The sequence below is a fragment of the Salmo trutta genome, chromosome 25 (assembly GCF_901001165.1).
Source record: "Salmo trutta chromosome 25, fSalTru1.1, whole genome shotgun sequence".
In the NCBI taxonomy this organism is placed as follows: domain Eukaryota; kingdom Metazoa; phylum Chordata; class Actinopteri; order Salmoniformes; family Salmonidae; genus Salmo; species Salmo trutta.
Genome location: NC_042981.1, coordinates 32,392,306 through 32,419,225, shown reverse-complemented (window position 1 = coordinate 32,419,225; position 26,920 = coordinate 32,392,306). Strand labels below are relative to the sequence as shown.

Below are 26,920 nucleotides of genomic sequence, written 5' to 3'. Positions count from 1 at the left end.
TATTTTTCAAGCAATGTATAAGGGAGTTATACTCCAGTCTAGTAGGTGGCGGTAATGCAACATTTATTGGATGTCAATAGCCGTTAAACCTCGTCAAAGAAGAATAACCTGTTTTTATTATTCTTATTATAATTAACAACTAATCAATACACAAAGTACATGGAACACAAGTATATATAAAGAATATACAAAGGACAATTGGGCTAGGGGGTACAATATTACATTGCACAAGGACTTTAAGGGACATATACAAACATTTATAATTCTAACAGCTTTTCTGTTGTAAGAGTATTTAATTGTCTTAAAATATAGTTCCATTTTTTTTGTAAGGTAATAAATCGTGGTGTTTTGTTTGTAAATTTACATTTGTGAATATGAAATTTGGCCAAAAGAAGAATGAAATTAATTACATAAAATTGTTTCAACTTATTTCTATTATAGGTAAAGAATACAAACAGTGCATCTCTCCATAATAGTGTAAAATCTTCATAAACGTGTTCAATTATAAATCTACTGATGTCTTGCCACAGTTTCTTTACATGAATACAATGCCCAAAAATATTCAACACTGTTTCTGGGTGGTCATTACAAAAGGTACAGTGTGAATTGATGTTTTTCTTAAACTTCTTCATATAGTGGTTGACAGGATAATATTTATGAATAATTTTAAAATAAATGTCCTTAATTTTGTTAATAAGTAGGTATGTGTGTGGCAACATCCAAACTTTTTTTCAACAGATATTATCAATAAAAACCTTCCAGTAAGGCATGACATAAGGTATAGATACAACATCCTGTTGAAACAAGGCTCATAGCTCTATTGTTGTTGAATGGACCAACAAAAAAAATATCTTTGCTACTGATGAGTCAACAGGGTTAATCGTAGGCAGGTCCTGAGGGTCAGGTCTTGACACGTTCCTGAATAATAAAGAAATACCTGAGGGAATGGCATCTAAAACAATTGCAAAATCTTTAGATGTTACAGGGATCTCGTAAAGTGATAAGTATTTCTTATAATTCAGTAAAAGACCCTCTGCATTTACCAGTTGGCTCACCAATAGGATATTATTTCGGAACCAATATTCTAAAAGCAAAGAAGTATTTTTATACAATATATCCCGATTATTCCATATATCAAATCAAATAAAATTTATTTGTCACATACACATGGTTAGCTGGTGTTAATGCAAGTGTAGCGAAATGCTTATGCTTCTAGTTCCGACAATGCAGTAATATCTAACAAGTAATCTACCAATTCCACAACAACTACCTTATACACACAAGTGTAAAGGAATGAATACGAATATGTACATAAAAATATATAAATGAGTGATGGCTGAACGGCATAGGCAAGATGTAAGAGATGGTATGGAGTACAGTATATACATATGAGATGAGTAATGTAGGGTATGAAAACATATAAAGCAGCATTGTTTAAGGTGGCTTGTGATACATTACATCAGGATGGCAAGATGCAGTAGATGGTATAGAGTACAGTATATACATATGAGATGAGTAATGTAGATTATGATAACATTATATAAAGTGGCATTGTTTAAAGTGGCTAGTGATACATCTAATTACATCAAGATGGCAAGATGCAGTAGATGGTATGGCGTACAGTATATACATATGAGATGAATAATGTAGGTTATGTAAACATTATCTAATATAAATAATATAAAGTGGCAAGTGATAAATTGATTACATCAATTTCCCCATTATTAAAGTGGCTTGAGTTGAGTCAGTATGTTGGCAGCAGCCACTCAATGTTAGTGATGGCTGTTTAACAGTCTGATGGCCTTGAGATAGAAGCTGTTTTTCAGTCTCTCGGTCCCAGCTTTGATGCACCTGTACTGACCTCGCCTTCTGGATGTTAGGGGGGTGAACAGGCAGTGGCTCGTGGGGTTGCTGTCCTTGATTATCTTTTTGGCCTTCCTGTGACATCGGGTGGTGTAGGTGTCCTGGAGGGCAGGTAGTTAGCACCCGGTGATGCGTTGTGCAGACCTCACTACCCTCTGGAGAGCCTTCCGGTTATGGGCGGAGCAGCTGCCATACCAGGCGGTGATACAGCCCGACAGGATGCTCTCGATTGTGCATCTGTAAAAGTTTGTGAGTGTTTTTGGTGACAAGCCACATTTCTTCAGCCTCCTGAGGTTGAAGAGGCGCTGCTGCGCCTTCTTCACCACGCTGTCTGTGTGGGTGGACCATTTCAGTTTGTCCGTGATGTGTATGCCGAGGAACTTAAAACTCTCCAACCTCTCCACTACTGTCCTGTCAATGTAGATAGGGGACTGCTCCCTCTGCTGTTTCCTGAAGTCCACGATCATCTCTTTTGTTTTGTTGACAGAGAAGATTATGGAGAAAGATTATGCTTAGAAATGAAGGACCATGACAAGAAAACCTTCCGATGAAAAACAGAGTTTCACTGGAACTTTGTCAATATCATAACTGCAAATCAACATGAAGTAAAGGCCACCAAAAGTAGAGAAGACATGATGAGGATTAAAGTGTCTACTTACGAATTGTTTTATCCAATTGATCTTAAAGGTATTATATAATGTAGTAAAGTCCAGAAAATTCACCATACCATACTCTACCTACCATACTCATAAGTGTTCATTACAACACTTTTCCTAATGTAATGTGTACGGTTTCTCCACAGAAAGTTGAAAAGCATCTGGTCTATCTCTTTGCTTATTTTACCGTCAAGATATAAAGATAGAGCGGCATATGCTAGCCTACAGATACCCTCAGCCTTGGTTATTAGGACTCTTCCTTTTAAAGATAAGTCCCTCTGTAGCCATTGATTAATTAAGCTTCTTCTGGGGTTTTTTAATAAGAGGCTTAACATTTTGTAAGCCTCTAGACTTCTGGTCCCTAATAATGGTTATGCCTAAATATGTAAGTTCTTCTTTCACTGTAATACCATAATATTTATTTATTTCACCTTTATTTAACAAGGCAAGTCAGTTCAGAACAAATTCTTATTTACAATGACGGCCTATCCCGGCCAAACCCTCCCCTAACCCGGACGACGTTGGGCAAATTGTGCGCCACCCTATGGGACTCCCGATCACGGCCGGTTGTGATATAGCCGGGGATCGAACCCAGGTCTGTAGTGACGCCTCTAGCACTGTGATGCAGACCAGATGCATTGGAAAGGGATTCTATCACATTAATCGTTATGAGAATCTGACTAGCGTCTTTCAGAAAAAGTGTAGAAGAACCTGTTGTTCTCGTCATCGCTGCTTCCGTTCTGTTGAGAAGGAGGAGTCCTGTCGCGCGCTGTATCTTGGGGTTTTGTTAGCAGGTCGTGGACAACACTGTGAGCACGTCTTTCTCCAGACTCCGACAACACCCACTTTTACATCTTTCTCAACTTATAACATGGACGCGGGGTTCTTCCGCGTAAGATATTTAAAGTTGTAATATTACTCGTTAAATGGTGTTCCAAATGTATTATATATTCGTTTGTATTTCAAAGTATGTGCCATTGTAGACGGACGAGCTCGTGCGCCATTCCGCTGCAATGAGGAGCTAATGTAAAGATGGCGGCTGCATTAGCTAGCAAGTTATCCAGCTAACTGTTGGCTAACTAGCTTAGCTATAGATATGTTGGATTGAAGCTAGCTGATAAATTGTGCGTATGTTGTGTTCCCATTTTCAAATGATTGTCATTACTGATGTAGTTAAGGGTGATAACTAGAATAATGTGTTACCTAGTATAAGACTTGGTTGCAAAATGGGTTTGTATAATTCTAGCCATACTACTGTAACGTTAGTCGGGCTGAGCATGTTACAGTACTCGTACTCGGGCCTTATGGCACATCGAGATTAACACTAACGTTAGCTAGCAACAAACTGACGTTTATTCTCCATAATAAGTGATCATATTAGGGACTTAATTTCAACATAATTTACATGTATATGTGTCACATTGTTTCTAAAGTCGGCTATCTAACGCTATGTTTAACTATGTTGTGACGTAGCTAACATTAGCTGACGTTCTCTTACATCGAGGCGGAATTGAGTGTTGCTGGTGGCGCGATTTAACGTTACTGCAAAAAACATCGAGTCACCATCGGTAGATAATTGTAAGAATGTCAATTCTGAAAACGCTTACCTGTAAATGTTTGTCTAGTGCAACTGCTGTCCTTCCGCGCGATGGTGAAAGTCATACTTTTAATAAAACGTTTCTAAAATACAATTACCGACTTTTCCCTAATTTAACACAAATTAGGAAAAAGTCCGTTGTATTAAATAAAAGTTTATATTAAAATTATGAATTTCAGAACCCCGCTTATGGACCACAGTTGTACAGGACAAACAGATACAGGAAAGCCTGTTGACGATGGTGACTCAATGAGTACGGTTACATGCACACAATAATGCGATTATTGTGGATAGTCAGATTAATGTAATATATATATTTTTTTACGTTACCATACTTTACAAGAAGAACGGATTCCCTAACAATCCTCTTTACATGGACACTTCTGAAATCAAGCTACCTGATGACACACTGTTAAATGCAGAAAATTCCCAATCAAAATAAATGTTATACCACAGCGACCAGGTTATTTTTGGGAAGTATATATGATTGAGTTTGGACATAGAAATAGTCTCCACATACAAACTTTATAAGAGTCATCCATTTTTCTGCTCCCTAAACTTGTGCAGCTGGTGCTGGGCACATGCACAGATCAAATACACCGCTGGAGCGCTGATTTTATGGTGTTTTACATGTCCTAATATTTTGAGTGTTCAGAAAACCAGTTTAAATTGGTGTATGCTTACTTCGATTTTGACCGTACGCCAATTTAAGATGAGCAAAGTATGTTTACGTGACTTGCATAATCTGCCTACTGCCATAATCAGTTTGATATAGAATTATTTCTGTGCATGTACATGTAGCGCAATGTTGTTGCTAGCAAAGCGCGCGACCAGTTATCAATACTCTACTCTGCCTCGATATAAGAAAACAGAGTTTAGCGTTCCTCAGCTAAGTGTCTGCGGAATGGACAAGAATAAACATTTATTGTAATGATTGATACAGATGTTTTGTGCTTGTTTCTTACAGGGCACAAGTGCAGAACAGGACAATCGCTTCAGCAACAAGCAGAAGAAACTTCTAAAGCAACTGAAATTTGCAGAATGTCTGGAAAAGAAGGTATAAACAACACTCATCAAAGCACATCTTTTAATTGAATTGAAATGCCCCCACAAGTAAAATGGTAATAGCCACAACTTCTATATTGCTTAATTTGGTTTAAAGGGATGCTGTTTACCTACTTCCCCAGATTCAGATGAACTGGTGGATGCCATTTTTAAGTCTGCGTGCAGTTTGAATGAAGTTGCTAAATAGCGCTGGCGCAATGACTGGAAGTCTATGGGTATCCATGCTAACAGATATCCATAGACTTCCAGTCATTGCACTATTGCTAGTTAGCATTGGCTCATGAAACTACCTCAAACTTACTTCGTACTAGACTCTGAGACACAAAAATGGTATCCACAAGTTCATCTGACTCCGGAGAAGTAGATAAAGGGCCTCATTGCCAAAATCTCTACATATCCCTTTAAGTGTGCAATGGGTTGATGTTTGGAATGTGTTTGAACTTCTTCCTGATTCTTCCTCCCCTAGGTGGATATGACCAAGGTGAACCTGGAGGTCGTCAAACCTTGGATCACTCAGCGAGTGACGGAGATCCTGGGGTTCGAGGATGACGTCGTCATAGAATTTATATTTAACCAGCTGGAAGAAAAGGTAATACTATTGACTCCAATTCCTCCCTGTTCTTGTATGTGCATCAGATGTAATTTATATTAACTTAATACAAGGCAAAGATAGGTTGATTTTAATAAAGTGTATTGATAAGACACAATATAAATGCAGATGGGGGAAAGAGCGACCACCGGTGTCCAATATACATCATTTGAATGACCCAAAGTTTTTGCTGTGATATGTGACAAAGTGCCTTTGTGCCACAGTTTTCTAATGATGATGTGATTTATGATTCAAAAGGCCTGAACCAATATGGATGTTATACCTTGCATCAGAAGTATAGCACCAACACCTTATTAGCTCTCTGCTGAGCCCAAAGTGTCACTGAGCCCAACTCTCCCTGATGCAGTGTGTGGTTTGAGGTGAGTTATGTTCAGGGATCAACATGCTAGTGATAGAAACACTTGGACAATGCCATGCCATTTTCTCCATATACTTTTGAATCGCACCGCTAGTTTTTCTTTATCTCCTCTAGCCTGTCTTTGGATGGTGATTTTTTTTTTTTTTTTACTGAGAATACAGTTGAACTGTTAAACTAATTGAGAATCAATAGCCTATATTAAAATTACATCCGTAGTATCTTCAATCTGGGCTGTGGCAAAACGGTGCTTTAAACATTATTACCTAGCCCACTAAGTGATTTTTGAATACTACGATGCACATGGACCCTGTTCTGCATAAATAAATCAGTGCACTAGATGTCCAAGTTTTCCTTCCAGTTTGTTACATTTCATTGCCCCTCCTTGAAATTGCCCTCAAGTTGGGAAATCTAATCGCATGGTTAAATTATACTTGTGCATTCTACCACCTTTTTCCCCCTGCTTAACTAGCATTTGGCCTATAAAACACGACTTCAAGGGGAAATTACATATAATTAACTGGATGAAACCCCAGACATAGAAAAAGGAAATGTTCAAGGGTATTGATAGCCTTCTAGTTAATCCACAACTGTTTTTTTTAATGAACAAATGACTCCCAACAACCCTAGGATGCTTTATATTCATACAAAGGTGTTGCTGGAATCCTGTAAGTTCTCTTACTCTCTGTTTTAGTGAACCTAGCCTAATACTGGGAGGGTAAATGCATTCAGCTACCTCTTACCGGTTTGATTTCGTTTCTGTGCTGTTATCTTTTGGGGGTGGGCTTTTTAAGCTAAATGCTTTAACAGCACAGTAATGATAAGAAAAGTCCTTAATCGTCATTGTTAGTGAGCTAAAGGGGTATCTAACTTTAATTCTTGACCTACATGTTGAAATAAAACCCCTTTCAAATGTCTTGTGCACTCATTATTGCTTGTTCGTCTCTTGCAATTTAGATAAATGATATAACAATAAACTCAAGGTGGTTGAGTCTCAAGCACTAGGGAGTCGGAAGCAAGCCAAGGGAGCGTCTCTTTCTGCAGGAGACTCGGGCGCTCCATACCTACTGATCCTGCGGGACACGCTGAGGACACCGGGACTGTACTCGCAGTGTTGGGTTTTGATGCACTCTGTTTTGTGGATATCTGTTCATCTCTCAGAGTAGACTGGGGAGACCGAGAACAACAGGGCAGGGAAACTAGTGGGAAGACTGGCAGGGAAAGATATCTGGTCTGTTATTTTCTATCATAATTGATGAAAATGTTAGTGATGGATGGGGGATTTATTTTTCAGAATATTTTAAGGGTAACTCTGCCTTAATGCATGCAGTGGGGGTGCTTATACATGGATGATCTAGTTTTGTCTCCCCTCAGCTATTCTCAGTTTCAGGTTTCAATTACCTAACTAATGGGGTGGCGATAAAGATTTGAATTGCACAATTTTATCACAGCCTCAAGTCAACAGAACAAAGTTTGTTGCAATGAAGCAGTCTGTGTTGGGGCACAGGGTTCATACTGTAGCTATTGTTTTGTTATGAAGATGGCTGCTATTATTTAGCAGGCAGGTGTAGCTTAGTGAGGAAACAAAGGGGGGGCAGTCGCCTGAACGAGCCCCCCCCCCCCCCTCCTTTCACTCTTGTGAGTTCTCCCTCCATGTTAAATTGGTGTGTTGTCTTTCTCTCCCCCTTGGTGTGTGTGTTGCAGCACCCGGACAGTAAGATGATGCAGATCAACCTGACGGGCTTCCTGAATGGGAAGAATGCCAGAGAGTTCATGAGGGACCTGTGGCCTCTGCTGCTCAGCGCTCAGGACAACATCGCCGGTATCCCCTCCGCCTTCCTAGAGCAGAAGAAAGAGGAGATCAAACAGAGACAGGTAGGCAACCAGACACAATCTCACAATCACAACCTTGTCAGGCACGTGTATTTGTACTAGGGCTGAACGATTTGGACACGTGATCATTTTTTGCAAGATATTGGCATTTTCTAACACTTGTGATACTTCATTCATGGTTAACATGGTTAAAACAAGTGTCGGGGTAGAGAACATTACTTCTAAAATGAGATCATATGAATGAATACATACTGTGCTAACTAAACACAAAACTAAATGAGACAAATATTTTCCAACATTGTACTTAGGTGTAATGATCCTATCTATTATCATAAGGAGTGGCGGTTCCTGATAATGTACACCTATGTAGATATTCCATTAAAAGTCTGCCGTTTCCAGCTACAATAGTCATTTAGAACATTAACAATGTCTACACTGTATTTCTGATCAATTTGATATTTTATTGGTCAAAAAATGTGCTTTTCTTTCAAAAACAAGAATTTCTAAGTGACCCCAAACTTTTGAACGGTAGTGTACATATTAACATTTTTAACATGAGCCTCAAAATAGTGTGCTATAAGCGCAACACTTATTAATTAATTAACATGAGTTCCTATTTTACCGTTAAATAAATAATGAACTTAAATAACCTAAGTTAATTATTTATACAGGCAGCCATAGGCTGCATATTGAATTGTAAGGAAGCTTATGATTGTGTAATTATGTATAAGTAGGATTAATCATTATTTTAATTGAAATTATAAGTCCAAGTGCCTTAACATATAGCCTACCGATTGCAATTGGCTGTGTCCAAAACATTGGAGTCTGGTTGTCATTCAATGCGATGGCCTTGACAATGTGTGTGCACCATTATCGTTGTGCACACTTGCTGCTCCTCATTCAGGCAGCTAAAGCTTCTCGCAACCCCAGAGCAATGTTTTGTCCTGTGTGATCTATGGGATGTAGCCTGATGTTTTCAAGCAAAGACCTTTTAAGTTGAAACTCCTCATCAATAAAGTGTACTGTCAAACAAATCTAGGGGGTCGGTTGTTCTACTACCAAAGGTCTGCTGTAGTCACATAATAATCATGTGTGCGCTCTGTTTCAACTTATTCATTTTGTTATACAGTGTTGGGATGGAGACTTGGGAGAAATATGTGCGAGATGGAATCTTGTATCTCCTGTCTAGCTTGTTAGTCATTTTGAAGCAGTCTTTGCTGACTGTAAATCGGAATCATGTCTTTGTCTGAGAGCCTCAGTGATTTCTATCACATATGTGGCTGCGGCATGGTTTCCGTTAACTTCTTGGGGCTATGTGGGACGTTAGGGTGCGCCACGGGTGGCACGCTATCAACAGCAGGTGCATTTCAAGAGCGGCAAATTTGAAACCAAATAAATGTCAAATTTCTCAAACATACAACTAACTTACAGCCTTTGAAAGATAAACATCTTCTTAATCTAACCACGTTTCCGATTTCAAAAAGGTTTTACGGGGAAAGCATAAAGTTAGGTTATTTACGGGGAAAGCATAAAGTTAGGTTATGTTAGGAGAGTACATTGACAATAGCTGTGTGTAGTGTATTGTCGATTCAAAGACAGGCGTCACCAAAACCATAAAATCAGCTAAAATTATGCACTAACCTTTTACAATCTCCATCAGATGACACTCCTAGGACATTATGTTAGACAATGCATGCATTTTTAGTTCTATCAAGTTCATATTTATATCTAAAAACAGCGTTTTACTATGGCGTTGATGTTCAGGAAATCGTTTCCCTCCAATACCGGCAGTCAAGTCATGACAACAAAATAATTAATTAATATTAGAAAACATTGGTAAAATATTATATTGTCATTCAAAGAATTATAGATTTACATCTCTTGAACGCAATGGACTTGCCAGATTTAAAATTAACCTTACTGGGAAATCACACTTTGCAATAATCTGAGCACTGCACCAGAAAAATACGCATTGCGATACAGACTAACCGCCATGTTGGAGAGATCTAAAATCGAAAATACTATGTAAATAATCCATTACCTTTGATTCTCTTAATCAGATGTCACTTCCAAAGAATCCCAGGTCCATAACGAATGTAGTTTTGTTCAAAAAAGCTCATCATTTATGTCCAAAAACCTCCGTGTTGTAGCACATGATCTAAGCCAGCCGGACTTCACTTCACTTCAAGAACGGAAAAAATATATTTTCGTTCGTTCAAACATGTCAAACGTTGTATCGCATAAATCATTAGGGCCTTTTTTAACCAGAACATGAATAAAATTCAAGGCGGACCATTGGGTTCTCTTTTAAAACGTTTCGGAATGAGAGTACCCACCATCAAATTGCGCGCCAGGTGTCTAATGGGCCATCGCCGTTCCAACGCTCTTCTTCAGTCAGATCTCACTGTAGAACACTCAAAACACTTTGTAAAGGCTGGGGACATCTTGTGGAAGCAATAGGAAGTGCCAAAATATTCCTCCTTCCCTTTGTTTTTCAATGGTATAGGCTTAAAGTCAATTCAACACATCAGGTATCCACTTCCTGTCAGAATCTGTCTCAGGGTTTTGCCTGCCAAATGAGTTCTGTTATACTCAAAGACCCCATTCAAACAGTTTTTGAAACTTTAGGGTGTTTTCTATCCAAACCTGAACAATAATATGCATATTCTAGCTTCTGAGTTGGTGTAATAGGCAGTTAAAAATGGGCACATATTTTTTCAAAAATTCTCAATACTGCCCCCTATACCCTAACAGGTTAACTGGTTAAGGCCAGCCTATGGCCTATTTAAAATAATAAATAAATAAAAAATTGTTTCTGGCCAAATTGTCTGGGAGAAAGAAAAAATCCATTGCAAAATAAGGCTTTTTATTGATGGAAATGCCAGTCGATGTGCTCCAACTTCAAAGGCAGATATACTTGAGGCTAATAAATCCTCAAGCTGCTTGGAAATTTGTGTGTTTCTATTATTACTCACGCAAAAGACGCAAGGTTTTCATGAGGGACTTCAGCTAAGTGTACCCTGAAAAATTGGCAAAGATTGTGTTGATTATCTCTGTTTCCGGTGTGCCCGCCTAGAGGGGATTCTTTCTCCAAAACAGTACAGACGTCCTCAAGAAGTAAGTGTTTGTCAGGCCTGGTCCGAGAAGTTCTGCTGCTGCCCTAGGCAAAATCAACACATGCTGCCTTTGTCGTGTATAGTATGAAGATTTGTAATGGATTGACAGAGTAATGATGTGTATCATGTATCATTCAGTTGCACTTGGAAATGAAACATGGTTGCCAACTATTCACATCGGAGTTGCAATCACTAGGCAGCCAACTGCCTATAGTCGGAAACAGAGTTGTCAATAAGCCACGTATATCACACACAACACGAGCCATGACCCCCACGATAGTTCAAATTACAATAAACATAACATTTGTTAACGTCATCCAGTAGAACTAAGAGAGAAAATTTCAGCTTTCGAAATGAGTACTTTTATAAATGCATGGCGTGGGCCTTGTTTCAGCCTTATGTAAATTAACATTTGTTATGGAATTTGCTTGTCCAACATCAGTTTTCTAGTTTCTTCAGTTTGTGGCTGCCTCGAGTGTCCTCTTTCCACTGCTGTGGAGCTGAATCGCAGCAGTAGTGAGGCGGGCCGGCCCGGTCATGGCTAGACGAGATCCATCTTTGTCAAAATAATGGCAAAAGGTAGATTTCTTTTGCATTTTAGCTAAACCCAACCGTAACCTAATTCTCCTAACCTGCTACATTCAGCTAACCTGCTACGAAAAGTCAAGTCTGAAGTTAATTAGACAAATGTTGGATCTCTTCTAGCCATGACCGGCCGGCCCTGATATTCGTAGACAGCCATGTTTTTATTTTATTAGGCCAATTTAAACATTCATACCTAGGCTGAATTAAATTAAGAGGCCTAGATTGTATTTGAAAACAGCTGTTTTATTTAATAACATTTTCATACAAATAGCCTATAGGACAGGTCACTCGCAAATTATATTATATAAATATATTTTGAGTTTGTGTTTACTGTAGGTGACTTGTTCTTCTAGGCTAAATTATTTTTTATATTCATTAATGATAGCTGTTGCGTCTTCATCCCTGCTATGTTTTGCTTTTCAATTAAAACCTGTTATGGTGACATCGTTCTACTTTATTTTATTACCACTTTACAGGATAATTTCTATTCGGTTAACATGAATTACAATAATCTAAATATGCTTTTAAGCACCGTGGGTGGATGCCCTAATGCTTTAGACACGCAATGCACATGGCTGTCCGGTAAGTTAAAATCTTGCCGGTCGCCAAATTTTCCTAACAAAAACCCTGGTCTACGGGGATGTTTTCTTTTCGTTAGCACTAGCAGCACTCATGTTTCCAACACACTTTGGAGAGAAGCCCTTTCTCCTCACCAGCATCTAACTGCGCGCTTTAATCTCTCTGGGGTAGGTGGGACGATTTCGTCCCACCTACGTAACAGCCACTTCAATCCAGTGGCGCGATTTTTGAATCGTTAGAAATGCTATAACTTCAATTTCTCAAACATATGACTATTTCACAGCTATTTAAAGACAAGAATCTCGTTAATCTAACCCCACTGTCCGATTTCAAAAAGGCTTTACAACAAAAGCAAAACATTAGATTATGTCAGCAGAGTACCCAGCCAGAAAAAATCTGACACCCATTTTTCAAGCTAGCATATCATGTCACATAAACCCAAACCACAGCTAAATGCAGCACTAACCTTTTATAATCTTCATCAGATGACACACCTAGGACATTGTGTTATACAATACATGCATGTCTGTTCAATCAAGTTCATATTTATATCAAAAACCAGCTTTTTACATTAGCATGTGACGTTCAGAAAAAGCATAACCACCGCAAACTTCCGGTGAATTTACTAACAGTTTGCTAAATTACTCACGATAAACGTTCACAAAAAGCATAACAATTATTTTAAGAATTATAGATACATTACCCCTCTATGCACTCGATATGTCCGATTTTAAAATAGCTTTTCGGATGAAGCACATTTTGCAATAATCTAAGTACATAGCCCGGCATTACAGGGCTAGCTATTTAGATACCCACCCAGTTCAGCCTCCACCAAAATCACATTTCCTATAAGAAAAATGTTCTTACCTTGCTTGTTCTTCATCAGAATACACTGCCAGGACTTCTACTTCAATAACAAATGTTGGTTTGGTCCCAAATAATCCATCGTTATATCCAAACAGCGACGTTTTGTTCGTGAGTTCTAGACACTATCAGAATGCTTCCTCACGGTCCCGCGCATGGCGCGTTGGCTTGTCAAAAATGTCTAAATATTCCATTACCGTACTTCGAAGCATGTCAACCGCTGTTTAAAACCAATTTTTATGCCATTTATGTCGTAGAGAAGTGATAATATTCCGACCGGGAGTATGCATTGAGCCTAAACAGCCGAATAAAATTTATCCTCAGAAGCGACTCATGCACGCGCATCATTGAAAGGTCCTCCGAGCATCCACTTACAAAAGGCGATAATATGTTTCAACCTGAGGTTCCCTCGTAAACCTTCAGTTATTTCGCGGGCTCTGAGAGCCTATTGGAGCCCTGGGAATTGTCACGTTACAGCTAAGATCCTTACTTTTCAATAAAAAGAGGTAAGACGCACGACTCCTTGTCAGACAGGGTACTTCCTGCTTGAAGCCTTGTCAGGTTTTTGCCTGCCATAGGAGTTCTGTTATACTCACAGACACCATTCAAACAGTTTTAGAAAATTCAGAGTGTTTTCTATCCAAACCTGAACAATAATATGCATATTCTAGCTTCTGAGTTGGTGTAGGAGGCAGTTAAAAATGGGAACATATTTTTTCCAAAATTCTCAATACTGCCCCCTATACCAAACAGGTTAAGGGGACGCTTGTGATTGGTCAGCATCCTCTCCGTGTAAATCGTAAACGGAGTCTAGTGCATCTCATTGGAGGAGGCACCATAGTCTAGTTTTTGTTGTATCAAAGAATCTCAGCTTCATGCGAGATAATGTTGCACATGTCAATATTGCAATTTTGAATCGAATACTATTTAATCGTGCAGCCCTAATTTGTACAGTGTTTTACTGCTTTGGCCTCGCATGCTGTTGTCTGTTGCAGATTGAGCAAGAGAAGCTCGCCTCTCTGAAGAAGATTGATGATGAGAAGAAGGAAAAGGAAAACAAAGAAAACAGAGAAAGGGAGAGCCCCAGAAGGTGAGAATCGCATTAAATAAAAGCACTTGAAAGTCAACCTCAATCAAAATGTAAAAGATAGTTCATATGGCATTGGCTCTTCTGTTGTTGTGGTACAGGAGGAAGTCAAGGTCACAGTCTCCACGGCGACGATCTCCAGTGAAGAGGGAGAGGAAGCGCAGTCACTCCCGCTCCCCGAGGCGTAAGCCTAGTCCCAGCAGCTCCCCTCCACCACCAGCCCCAGCTGTCACCCTGGTCAGTGTTACCCTGCCCCAGAGCACTGAGGAGCCCCAGCCTGAGCCAGACACCTCAGAGAGCACCATACCTGAGCCAGTCATTCAGGAGGCCTCCTCCACCAGGTAAGGGAAAGGTTTGGGCACCGACTGTATCTGGAAATATGCAGGGATGGGATTTGTCCGGATTGTTGATTCCATTCTTGACATCAAAATGTAATCTAATTTGTAGTATGTTCTAATTTTCCAGTGATGTGGTGAAGCCGGACACTGTGGTTGTGGTACCTGACTCAGTCACAGAGGTCAAAGAACCCTCCCCAGATAAGGCTCCTAAAAAGGAGAGGCCCAAGCCCAGGGAAAGGGAGAAGGACAGCAGGAGAGAAAGGCCCCACCACCGCTCTCGCTCCCATTCCCGCTCCCGCAGACGACCCAGATCACGCTCCAGATCTTACTCCCCCCGGCGGAGGCCGAGCCCCAGGAGACGGTTGTCCCCTCGTCGTAGGAGCCCCCCCAGACGTGGCCCCCCAGGCCCCAGACACAGGCGCAGTCGCTCCCCTGTCCGCAGGCGAGTGGAGGGCCGCAGAAGTGCTTGTCACTGAAGCTGTCATTAACAGCCTTTCGAAATTACCTTACCAAACAGCAGTTGTGGTTGATTTGTTCTGTTTGTCTCCCATAGACGGCGCTCTCGCTCCCCATCATCCTCTGGGAGCAGCTCCACGTCTCATTCACCTCATAAGAAGGCAATGAAGAGAACGTCAACCACACCACCCAGGAAACAGCCCCGCGGCCATGCAGCTGACCCCTCCCTCAGCCCCTCCAGGAGAAGAGCCCCCAATGGCAGTCCCTCTGGGAAGACACAACGCTCTGCCTCCCCGCGGGCCAGAAAGGGCCGGGCCTCAGCCTCCCCATCCAGATCAGCTGGTATGTTAGCTCTACTTACTTTTCTCCATTCCATAATGAACTAAATTATAATTGCAACATATGAAGTTGTTGGTCCCATGTTTCATGGGCTGGAATAAAAGATACCAGAATTTTTCCATATGCACAAAAAGCTTATTGAAAATGTTGTGTACAAATTAGTTTACATCCCTGTTAGTGAGCATTTCTCCTTTGCCAAGATAATCCATCCACCTGACAGCTGTGGCATATCAGGAAGATGATTAAACAGCATGGTCATTACACAATAAAAGGCCACACTTCAATGTGCAGGTTTGTCACATTACACAATGCCACAGATGTCTCAAGTTTAGAGGGAGCCTGCAATTGGCATGCTGACTGACACAATCTCCACCAGAGTTGTTGCTATAGAATTTAATGTTAATTTCTCTACCATAAGCCACCTCCAATGTTGTTTTAGAGAATTTAGCAGTACGTCCTCACAACTGCAGCCCACGTAACCACGCCAGCCTAGGACCTCCACATTCGCTTTCTTCACATGCTGGATTGTCTGAGACCAGCTGATGAAACTATGGCTTTGCACAACCAAAGAATTTCTGCACAAACTGTCAAAACGTCTCACGGAAGCTCATCTGCATAATTGTCGTCCTCACCAGGGTCTTGAACTGACTACAGTTCAGCGTCGTAACTGACTTCAGTGGGCAAATGCTCACCTTCGATGGCCACTGGCACGCTGGAGAAGTGTGCTCTTCATGGATGAATCCTGGTTTCACCTGTACAAGGACAAATGGCAGACAGCGTGTATGGCTTTGCCGAGGCTAGTGGTTTGCTAATGTCAACATTGTCAACAGAGTGCCCCATGGTGGGGTTATGGTATGGGCAGGCATAAGCTACGGGTAAAGAACAGTTGCTCTTTATCGATGGCAATTTGAATGCACAGAGATACCCGTGACGAGATCCTGAGGCCCATTATCGTGCTATTCATCCACCGCCATCACCTCATGTTTCAGCAAAATAATGCACGGCCTCATGTCGCAAGTGTCTGTACACAATTCCTGGAACCACCCATACGTAAAACGTATGCATGCATGACTGTAAGGTGTTATGGATAAAAGCGTCTGCTAAATGGCATTATTATATTCATCTCCCAGTTCTTTCATGGCCTGTATACTCACCAGACATGTCACCCATTGAGCATGTTTGGGATGCTCTGGATTGACGTGTACGACAGCATGTTCCAGTTCCGCCAATATCCAGCAACTTGGCACAGCCATTGAAGAGCAGTGGGACAGCATTTAACTGGACACAATTAACAGCATGATCTACTCTATGCGAAGGAGATGTTGCACTGCATAAAGCAAATGGTGGTCTTTTTAAGGTATGCATATCTGAATTCTCAGTCATGTGAAATCCATAGATTAGGGCCTAATTAATTTAAACCCAGCAAAAAAAGAAAGGTCTTCTCACTGTCAAATGTGTTTATTTTCAGCAAACTTAACATGTGTAAATATTTGTATGACCATAACAAGATTCAACAACTGAGACATAAACTGAACAAGTTCCACAGACATGTGACTAACAGAAATGGAATAATGTGTCCCTGAACAAAGGAGGGTCAAAATCAAAAGTAACAGTCAGTATCTGGTGTGGCCACCAGCTGCATTAAGTACTGCAGTGCATCTCCTCCTCATGGACTGCACCAGCTTTGGCAGTTATTGCTGTGAGATGTTACCCCACTCTTCCACCAAGGCACCTGCTAGTTCCCGGACATTTCTGGGGGGGAATGGCCCTAGCCTCACCCTCCGATCCAACAGGTCCCAGATGTGCTCAATGGGATTGAGATCTGGGCTCTTCGCTGGACATGGCAGAACACTGACATTCCTGTCTTGTAGGAAATCACGAACAAAACGAGCAGTATGGCTGGAGGCATTGTCATGCTGGAGGGTCATATCAGGATGAGCCTGCGGGAAGGAAGGGTACCACATAAGGGAGGAGGATGTCTTCCCTGTAACGCACAGCGTTGAGATTCCCTGCAATGACAACAAGCTCAGTCCGATGATGCTGTGACACACCACGACAGACCCTCCACCTGCAAAACGGTCCCACTCCAGAGTACAGGCCTCTGTGTAACGCTCATTCCTTTGACCATAAACACAAATCTGACCATCACCCCTGGTGAGACAAAACCGCGACTAGTCAGTGAAGAGCTCTTTTTGCCAGTCCCATCTGGTCCAGCGACGGTGGGTTTGTTACCATAGGCGACGTTGTTGCCGGTGATGTCTGGTGAGGACCTGCAAGTCCTCAGTCCAGCCTCTCTCAGCCTATTGCGGACAGTCTGAGCACTGATGGAGGGATTGTGCGTTCCTGGTGTAACTCAGGCAGTTGTTGCCATCCTGTACCGCAGGTGTGATGTTCGGATGTACCGATCCTGTGCAAGTGTTACACATGGTCTGCCACTGCGAGGACGATCAGCTGTCCGTCCTGTCTCCCTGTAGCACTTTCTTAGGCGTCTCACAGTACAGACATTGCAATTTATTGCCCTGGCCACATCTGCAGTTCTCATGCCTCCTTGCAGCATGCCTAAGGCATATTCACACAGCTGAGCACAGACGCTGGGCGTCTTTCTTTTGGTGTTTTTCAGTGTTAGTAGAAAGGCCTCTTTAGTGTCCTACGTTTTCATAACTGTCCCCTTATTTGCCTACCGTCTGTAAGCTGTTAGCGTCTTAACGACCGTTCCACAAATTAATGTTCATTAATTGCTAATGGTTCATTGAACAAGCATGGGAAATGGTGTTTAACCCCTTTACAATGAAGATCTGTGAAGTTATTTGGATTTTTACGAATTATCTTTGAAAGACTGTCCTGAAAAAGGGACATGTCTTTTTTTGCTGAGTTTATTTAGACAGATTTACTTATGAACTAACTTCAAGTCTTTGAAATTGTTGCGTGTTCTGTTTTTTTTTTTTTCAGTGTAAATGTAGCTACAGTGCCTGCAGAAAGTATTCATACCCCATGACTTATTCCACATTTTGTTATAGCCTGAATTCTAAATAGATTTAAATGTTTTTCACCCGTCTACACACAATAACCCATAGTGACTAAGTGAAAACATGTTTTTAGCAAATTATTAAATTATAATACAGATATCACACCCCTGAGTCCATACTTTGTATAAACACATTTGGCAGCGATTAAAGCAGAGTCTTTTTGGCTAAGTCTCAGAACTTTGCACACCTGGATTGTACAATATTTTCTAATTCATTTTGTAAATTTTTCAAGCTCTGTCAAGTTGATTATCTTTGCTAGACAGCCGTTTTCAAGTCTTTGCCATAGATTTTCAAGCTGATTTTTTTTTTTTTTTTTTTTTTTTTTTTTTAAGTCCGAACTATAACTTTGCCGCTCAGGAACTTTCAATGTCTTGATAATCAACTCCAGTGTCGATTTGGGCATGTGGTTTAGGTTATTGTTCTGCTGAAAGGTGAATTTGTCTCGCAGTGTCTGTTAGAAAGCAGACAAACTGTTTCTATTCTAGGATTTTGCCTCTGCGTATAGCTGTGTTCTGTTTTTGAAACCCTTAAAAATAGTTATTGCTGATTTAATAAGCATACCCTGACATAATGCAGCCACCACCATGCTTGAAAATATGAAGTGGTACTCAGTGATGTGTTAGATTTGCCCCAAACATAACGCCACATTTTTTTGCAGTATTACTTAACCTCTGGGCTACGTAACAGCCAGTTGAATCCTGTGGCGCGATTTTCAAAACCTTTGAGAAATTGAAGTAATAGCATTTCAAACATATGACTATTTTACAGCTATTTAAAGACAAGAATCTCGTTAATCTAACCACACTGTCCGATTTCAAAAAGGCTTTACAACGAAAGCAAAACATTAGATTATGTCAGCAGAGTACCCAGCCAGAAATAATCAGACACCCATTTTTCAAGCTAACATATGTCACAAAAACCCAAACCACAGCTACATGCAGCACTAACCTTTGATGATCTTCATCAGATGACACACCTAGGACATTATGTTATACAATACATGCATGTCTGTTCAATCAAGTTCATATTTATATCAAAAAACAGCTTTTTACATTAGCATGTGACGTTCAGAAAAAGCATACCCCCCGCAAACTTCCGGGGAATTTACTAACAATTTACTAAATTACTCACGATAAACGTTCACAAAAAGCATAACAATTATTTTAAGAATTATAGATACAGAACTCCTCTATGCACTCGATATGTCCGATTTTAAAATAGCTTTTCGGATGAAGCACATTTTGCAATATTCTAAGTACATAGCCCAGCCATCACGGGCTAGCTATTTAGACACCCGGCAAGTTTAGCCTTCATCAAAATCATATTTCCTATAAGAAAAATGGTCTTACCTTTCCTGTTCTTCGTCAGAATGCACTCCCAGGACTTCTACTTCAATAACAAATGTAGGTTTGGTCCCAAATAATCCGTCGTCATGTTCCATCAGCGACGTTTTGTTAGTGCGTTCTAGACACTATCCGAATGGTAAATCATGGTCGTGCGCATGGCGCATAACGTGACAAAAAAATTCTAAATATTCCATTACCGTACTTCGAAGCATGTCAACCGCTGTTTAAAATAAATTTTTATGCAATTTATCTCGTAGAAAAGCGATAATATTCCGACCGGGAATCTGCCTGTCTGTAAATAGAGGGAAAAACAGAAAGGTGGGGGCGGGCAGGTCACGCGCTTAAGTCTTTTGTCTGCTGATAGACCACTTAGCAAAAGCTCTCGTGTGTTTCAGCCAGGGCTTTGAATTACGTCATTCAGGTTTTTCCCGGGCTCTGAGAGCCCATTGGAGACGTGGGAAGTGTCACGTAACAGCAGAGATCCTCCGTTTTTGGAAGAGATGTCAAATAAAGCAAATAAATGGTCAGACAGGCCACTTCCTGTAAAGGAATCTCTCAGGTTTTTGCCTGCCAAATGAGTTCTGTTATACACAGACACCATTCAAACAGTTTTAGAAACTTTAGGGTGTTTTCTATCCGTATATAATAAGTATATGCATATTCTAGTTACTGTGTGGGATTAGTAACCAGATTAAATCGGGTACGTTTTTTATCCGGCCGTGTAAATACTGCCCCCTAGCCCCAACAGGTTAAGTGCCTTGTTGCAAACAGGATGCATGTTTTGGAATATTTCTATTATGTACAGGCTTTCTCCTTTTCACTTTGTCATTTTAGGTTAGTATTGTGGAGTAACTACAATGTTGTTCATCCATCTTCAGATCACAGCCATTAAACTGTAACTGTTTAAAAATGGTGAAATCCCTGAGCAGTTTCCTTCCTCTCCGGCAACTGAGTTAGGAAGGACAGCTGTATATATTTGTAATGACTAGGTGTGTTGCTACACCACCCAAAGCCTAATTAATAACTTCACCATGCTCAACGGGATATTCTGCTTTTTTATTTTTACACATCTACCACTCGGTGCCCTTTGCAAGGCATTGAAAAACCTCCCAGGTCTTTGTTTGAGTCTGTGCTTGAAATTCACTACTTGATTGAGGGATGTGTAGGATACAGAGATTGGGTAGTCATTCAAAAATAATGTTAACCGGTTATTGAACATGTAATGAGTCCATGTAACTTATTATGCGTTTTGTTAAGCACATTTTTACTCATGAACATTAGGCTTGCCATAACAAAGGGATTGAATACTTGACATAATGGGTTGTTCATAGATCAGTGTCTACATTTTAATCAATTTTAAATTGTCTGCAGCACAGCATTTGGAAAAAGTAAAGTTTTTTTTTTAATACCTTAAGAAAGGCACCGTATGCCTCCGTCTCTTTGATCATGGCCCTAATGTGTATTAAATCTGCAATATGTGACTTTTGGTGACCAGACCAAATTCACATAGAAATGTGAGTTATAGCCAGTGGGGGAAAAAGTACCTATTTGTCATACTTGAGTAAAGATATAGATACCTTAATAGAAAATGATTCAAGTAAAAGTAACCCAGTAAAATACTACTTGAGTAAATCTAAAAGTTTTTGGTTTTAAATATACTTAAGTATCAAAAGTATAAATAATTGTCTCGTTTTTAAAATGTACAGATTGCCAGGGGCACACTCACACACGACATTATTTACAAAAGATGCATTTGTGTTTGTGTCCACCAGATCAGAGGCAGTAGGGATGACCACGTGTTCTCTTGATAAGTGTGTGTGAATTGGACCATTTTCCTGTCTTGCTAAGCATTCAATATGTAATGAGTACTTTTGGGTGTCAGGGAAATGTATGTAGTAAAACGTACATTTCTTTTGGAATGTGGTGAAGTTAGTTGTGAAAAATGTAAAGTACAGATACCCCCAAAAATGACTTAAGTAAATTACTCCACTGGTTATAGCTATGTCATTCTCATTGAAAGCAAGTCTAAATGGCGCACATGTTCTATGTGCGCCATTTCTCTGTAAAGTTTGAGTCTTTACTTTCAGTTTTGTACACCAGCTGAAAATGCTTTTTTTTGTTTATGGAAAATATATTTTACAGCAGTTTAGATGGTTCAATAATTCTCTACACTATACGTGCTTGTTTTGTCACACAAACTGAAATTTGGCGAACTATTCAAATTTTAGCAACCAGGAAATGACGGTGCGATTTCTGCATAGTGCAGCTTTAAACAGAATAGCCACCCAGAAACTGTCTTAGTCTTTATTTCATTAGTCCACTGTTGATACAGTCCCAGTGTTGTGCATGTCAGCAGTCAAGTTTTCAAGATATTGACATTGCATTAACATGATGATGTGGCCGGTGACACTTTTTTTAAATATAATTTTTTTTAAGTCTATCTTGACTGCAGACATGCAAAAAACATTTTGGGACTGTATCAACGATGGTCTGTAATGAACTCAGCCCTATACAACTTCCTCACCTTTCAAACATGGGACTCCCTCACCTCATATTGACTGTCTTGTCACATGATCAGTTAGTGGGAGTGTGATACACATAACCATTCCTGGATGCTCTTTTAGCGGAAGGATTTATGTCTATACAATCAGTGACCTGGAAACTGTTTACATTACTTCATCTCAAATCCCTGGATAACTTTATTTCTAGGCAGGCCTGGTTATAGAAGTGGGACAGTTTGAGGCCTTACTGGCAGGCCTTGACTAATGGAAACTGCTGAATCATAAACCTCTTTTCAGGCTGCAGCAAGCATCCTCTTCAAGCATGATGCGTCACTCCTACTACTAGTGTTATACAAGCGTTTGTATTTGTGAATGAGTGTTCTTGCTGGAAAGATTCTGGCAACTAAAACAGTTTTGATTTTCAGGTTCAAAGAAGAAACCAGGAACGAGGAACGATTCACCGTCTCCTGTTCCGAAACCCAGGCAGTCTGAGGCATCAGAGTCAGGTGTGTTTGCCTTCTAGTGCCTGTGTCTCGGTTTGGTGTGATGCACCGTGGGTGGATGTTTGTGTTTTTAGCGGTTTTCTGTAGCTCTGAATGGAGACTCACTGCTTTGCGTTTCAGAGGGGGCTACAGCCGATTCTGTGCAGCAGCGACGTCAGTATCGCAGGCAGAATCGGGAAACGTCTTCAGGTTACAAGCGTTTTTATTTTGTGTTCCCCTTTTTTCTTTTTTTTTTCCACTGTGTCCGTCTCGTCTTGCACCCTCGTCTTGTGGGTCTTGAAGCTGTTCCCTTTTTCCCCCCCTTTGAAACATCCACATGTTGCTACTGGGAAATGACGTGTGCTGTTTTCTTTCGGATTGGTAACAGAGGCTGGATCATCATCATCATCAGAGGGTGAGGGGTCCAAGAGGCCGGGCGGGGGGCCAGTGGCGAGGAACGGGGATGTCAGGAGGCGGCGTAGTCACTCGCCCTCCTCCCCCAGGAGACGACACCGGGACGGCTCCCCCAGGTCAGCTACGGACAGTTCTCTCATGCAGTCATGATTATAGATTTTGGACGTTTTTCCTATACCAACAAGACACACACACTGTCTGTCCCACATGCATTCCTCGTGTAAGTCTTTGTTTTCCCTCTACAGAAAAAGGCGCTCTCCTTCCCCCGGAGGACGCAGATCTCCCCCAAGACGTCGCAGATCTCCCTCTCCTCCTCCTAGGCGCAGGTAAAAGACTTAACGCCTTCTTGTTTTAGGTTCCCTCATTACTGAGAATTCTCCAGAATTCAGTGCACCACACCTGAGATTCAAAGAATAACTTGTCTCATGTCCTCTGTTTCCCCAGGTCTCCCTCTCCACCACCTCGCAGACGCTCGCCCTCCCCAAGAAGGTACTCTCCCCCCATCCAGCGCCGATACAGCCCCACTCCCCTGGGCCCACAGAAAAGAAGGCTATCAGGGTCTCCCTCTCCCAAACGCCTATCCCCGGTGCCCAAGCGCCGTCCCTCAAGGTCCCCTAAGCGCAGGAGTCCCCCTCCCCAAAAGAGACGCACACCTCCCTCATCCACCTCTCCCCCCAGACACAGGAGAAGCCCCATGCTCCCATCCAACCGACCAGGCCGGGACACTCGCTCCCCCCCTCCTGCTCACAGTAACCGCCTGTCCCCTTCCCCTGCCAACCGTGGCCGAGCCAGTCCTCAGGGGCGCTTTGACACCTCTCCACCTGGCCAGAGGCGCCAGGTGTCCCCCTCACACGGCAACAGGGCAATCCGCAGGGTGTCCCGGACACCAGAGCCCCGCAAGAACCAGAGGTAAGCAGCCTCTAATTGGTCTTATTAACGCAATAGCTTCTGCTGCACAACAACTCCCACCACTATTTTTAGATGTACGCTGAGTGTACAAAACATTATGAACACCTTTCTGGTATTGAGCTGCACCCCCTTTTGTCCTCAACAGCCTCAATTCATTGGGGCATGGACTCTACAAGGTGTCGAAAGCGTTCCACAGGGATGCTGGCCCATGTTGACTCCAATGCTTTTCCATAGTTGTCAAGTTGGCTGGATGTCCTTTGGTTCATGGACCATTCTTGATACACACGTGAAACTGTTGAGCATGAAAAACCCAGCAGCGTTGAAGTTCTTGACACACTCAAAACTGGTGCACCTCACACCCACCATACCCCGTTCAAAGGCACTTAGGTAGTTTGTCTTGCTCAGTTACCATCAATGGCACACACATACAATTCATGTCTCAAATGTCTTGAGGCTTAAAAATGCTTTAACTTGTCTCCTCCCCTTCATCTACACTGATTTATTTTAAGTGGATTTAACAAGTGACATCAAAAAGGGATCATAGCTTTCACCTGGTCAGTTTGTCATGGAAAGCGCAGTTGTTCCTAATGTTTTGTACATTCAGTGTACGCTCCAGAAATCACACATTTTCTCTCCGGTTTCTCCTTATCAGAGCCTCTCAGAGCCCCCAGCCGATGAGGAGAGTGTCATCAATGTCACCGTCTGGTTCCCCTAAACCAGGAGCCCTGAAGCGGCCAGCTTCAGGCTCCCCCTCTCCAGGCCGCTCAGCGAGTGGATCCCCACCTGCACCCCCGGCTAAAAAGGCCAGCAGCGGCTCTGGCAGCCCTTCTCCAAACAAGGTGAGTTTTTAAAGCTGCTGTCTGTTAATAGTACGACGTGAGATTAAACATTTTGTTTGACTCAAATAATTGCCTAGATAGAGGGGAGTTCTCCTGTGTGTGAAAGCTGGTGTGTGTGTTTCTGGGCACCAATACCATAACTTGTTGGAAGACTGTGAAGAGGTTTAAACAATGAAGGTCATCATGCACTGTGCTTGGCCCAGCTCACTAAATGCCAATGAAATACTTAGTCACTCGTGGTATTGCTTTGTAATCCCCATCTCAGAATTCTGACACCGAGCCTGGAGGAAAGAAAAACAAGAAGAAGAAGAAGGAAAAGAAACACAAGAAGGAGAAGAAGCACAAGAAACACAAGAAACACAAGAAGGAGAAGTGTGATGTGCCGGTTGCTGCTGGGGATGACCAGGAGAACCAGGGGATGGAGGGGGATGCAGACTCCAACCCAAAAAAGGTGAAGTCTACTCTTCTGATTTACTGAGGGGTTTTAGCATGCTTCACATATCATCTGCGCCTTGCACCTAAGCATTGCATCTAAGCATTTCATTCAAGATTAACAAAGTCAGACAAGGTTGTAGAAATTGACTTGTTGACTCAGCTAATGTATTCCTTTATTCTATTACTATGATGAAGCATGCTGCAGCATCATACCACCTACCTTGCAACGTAACCGAAATATGATATAATTAATGCTACCTTTCCTTAAGGAATCAGACAGTGAAGTAGAAGAGTGTCTGGACGACCTGGAGAAGCACCTGAGAGAGAAGGCACTGCGTTCCATGAGGAAAGCTGGAAAGCTGTCCCCTCCACTGTCCTGAGAAGCCCGGTCACTCCCCTCCCTCTTTCTCCTCCCTTTTTCTCCTTTCCTAATTTTCCATTCCCTTTGTTTAGAATTTTTCGTTAACCTTGTTCAGCTTTAGAATGTACAAATTGTTTATTCTTTAGTTTTTGTTTTCTTTTTACGGGTTTGGTAATCTATTGAAATATATTTTTTATCAAGAGCTTGATATGTCACGCGAGATCTCCCAATTAATATTATTTTCTAATATTTTACCCAAAGTGTGTTATTGCTTATATCCAAACTGTAAAACTATCTTTGTTGGACCCCTTAATTTTCAAGATAAGATCAGGGATGGGAACGGTTTAATTATGAAGCTTGCATTGTACAAGTTTCTCATACTACGACATGCAAAAGATTTGACTTTGGGAATTTAGGGTTGCATGTGCAGCTAGCGTGTCTCTGCTCTGATGTGCATGAAATGGACTGTAAACAAAAGCAAATACACAGATCAAAGCTGTCACTTTGCCCTTTTGTCAGCAGGCATTGTATGGTATTGCTATGCTGTTTGCTCTCTAAAATGGGGAATGAATCCAAACAGTCCTTTTCCCTCTTTTGTCATGTAATAGAGGTGTTTGGCCTTCCAGAAAATTCTGGCTTTGAAAAAGTCTACACAAGTTTAAAAAGAACTAGATTTTTCATGAGGATTCTGACCTCACCAGAGCGAGCCGGGGTTTGATTTCCCACATGGGTTGATATGCAGTCATACTTTGAGTTCACACTGGTCCACTCTTTTGCTTTGAGCTATTCATTTTTGTGGGACTGCTATTTGACTTGTATTTAAACTCCTGCTCTTGTCATCCTTTCAGAATTAAAAGATTTTATATTAAAACTCTAAAGTGATTATGTTGTATATTCTAAATTCACGGTTAAAGGCCTGTCCCAGAAAACAGGGTTGGCCACTTAAAAGAAATCTCTTAGATATAAAGCCCCCTTTTTTTAGAGGACCTGCGTGGGTCTGGTACAAGTTCCCACTGACATCTTCGCTTATAAATTGATCTGTGGACACCGTAGATCAAAATGGCTTGCATTGAGTGATAGACCTGGTTCCCACTGACACGCTAGTCTTTTTTTTTTTTTTTGCGTAAGATGCGAAATCTGAAACCAGCTAGGATGTCCACAGATCGATGGAATGTCCCTACCTATCATTTTCATTCGCTCTTCCGACTGTCCAACTCCTGGCTGAACTCTACGTCACAGCCACTGACAAAGCACATGCCTGCAA

The 26,920-nt window shown here is 41.4% G+C and overlaps 1 protein-coding gene and 1 long non-coding RNA gene across 3 annotated transcripts; both read left to right on the top strand.

Moving 5' to 3' along the window:
* Nucleotides 1-3,278: 3,278 nt before the first annotated feature.
* Nucleotides 3,279-26,534, top strand: LOC115162433 (serine/arginine repetitive matrix protein 1). 2 transcript variants are annotated; one of them, XM_029713734.1, is made up of 17 exons: nt 3,279-3,411; nt 5,084-5,173; nt 5,648-5,770; nt 7,851-8,021; nt 14,119-14,213; nt 14,312-14,551; nt 14,676-14,990; nt 15,102-15,346; nt 22,642-22,722; nt 22,840-22,908; nt 23,087-23,228; nt 23,358-23,438; nt 23,557-23,601; nt 23,791-24,021; nt 24,674-24,860; nt 25,126-25,311; nt 25,565-26,534. In XM_029713734.1, exons 1-17 carry the CDS (start codon nt 3,391-3,393, stop codon nt 25,673-25,675), a joined length of 2,433 nt encoding a protein of 810 aa, XP_029569594.1. In that variant the 5' UTR covers nt 3,279-3,390; the 3' UTR covers nt 25,676-26,534. The 2 variants fall into 2 exon arrangements, with proteins under 2 accessions (XP_029569594.1, XP_029569592.1); XM_029713732.1 differs by having other exon boundaries at nt 23,557-24,021.
* LOC115162434 (uncharacterized) lies at nt 8,479-11,393 on the top strand. Its single transcript, XR_003869551.1, has 2 exons — nt 8,479-9,275; nt 10,734-11,393. It is a non-coding gene; the product is annotated as an uncharacterized LOC115162434 (long non-coding RNA).
* Nucleotides 26,535-26,920: the final 386 nt, after the last annotated feature.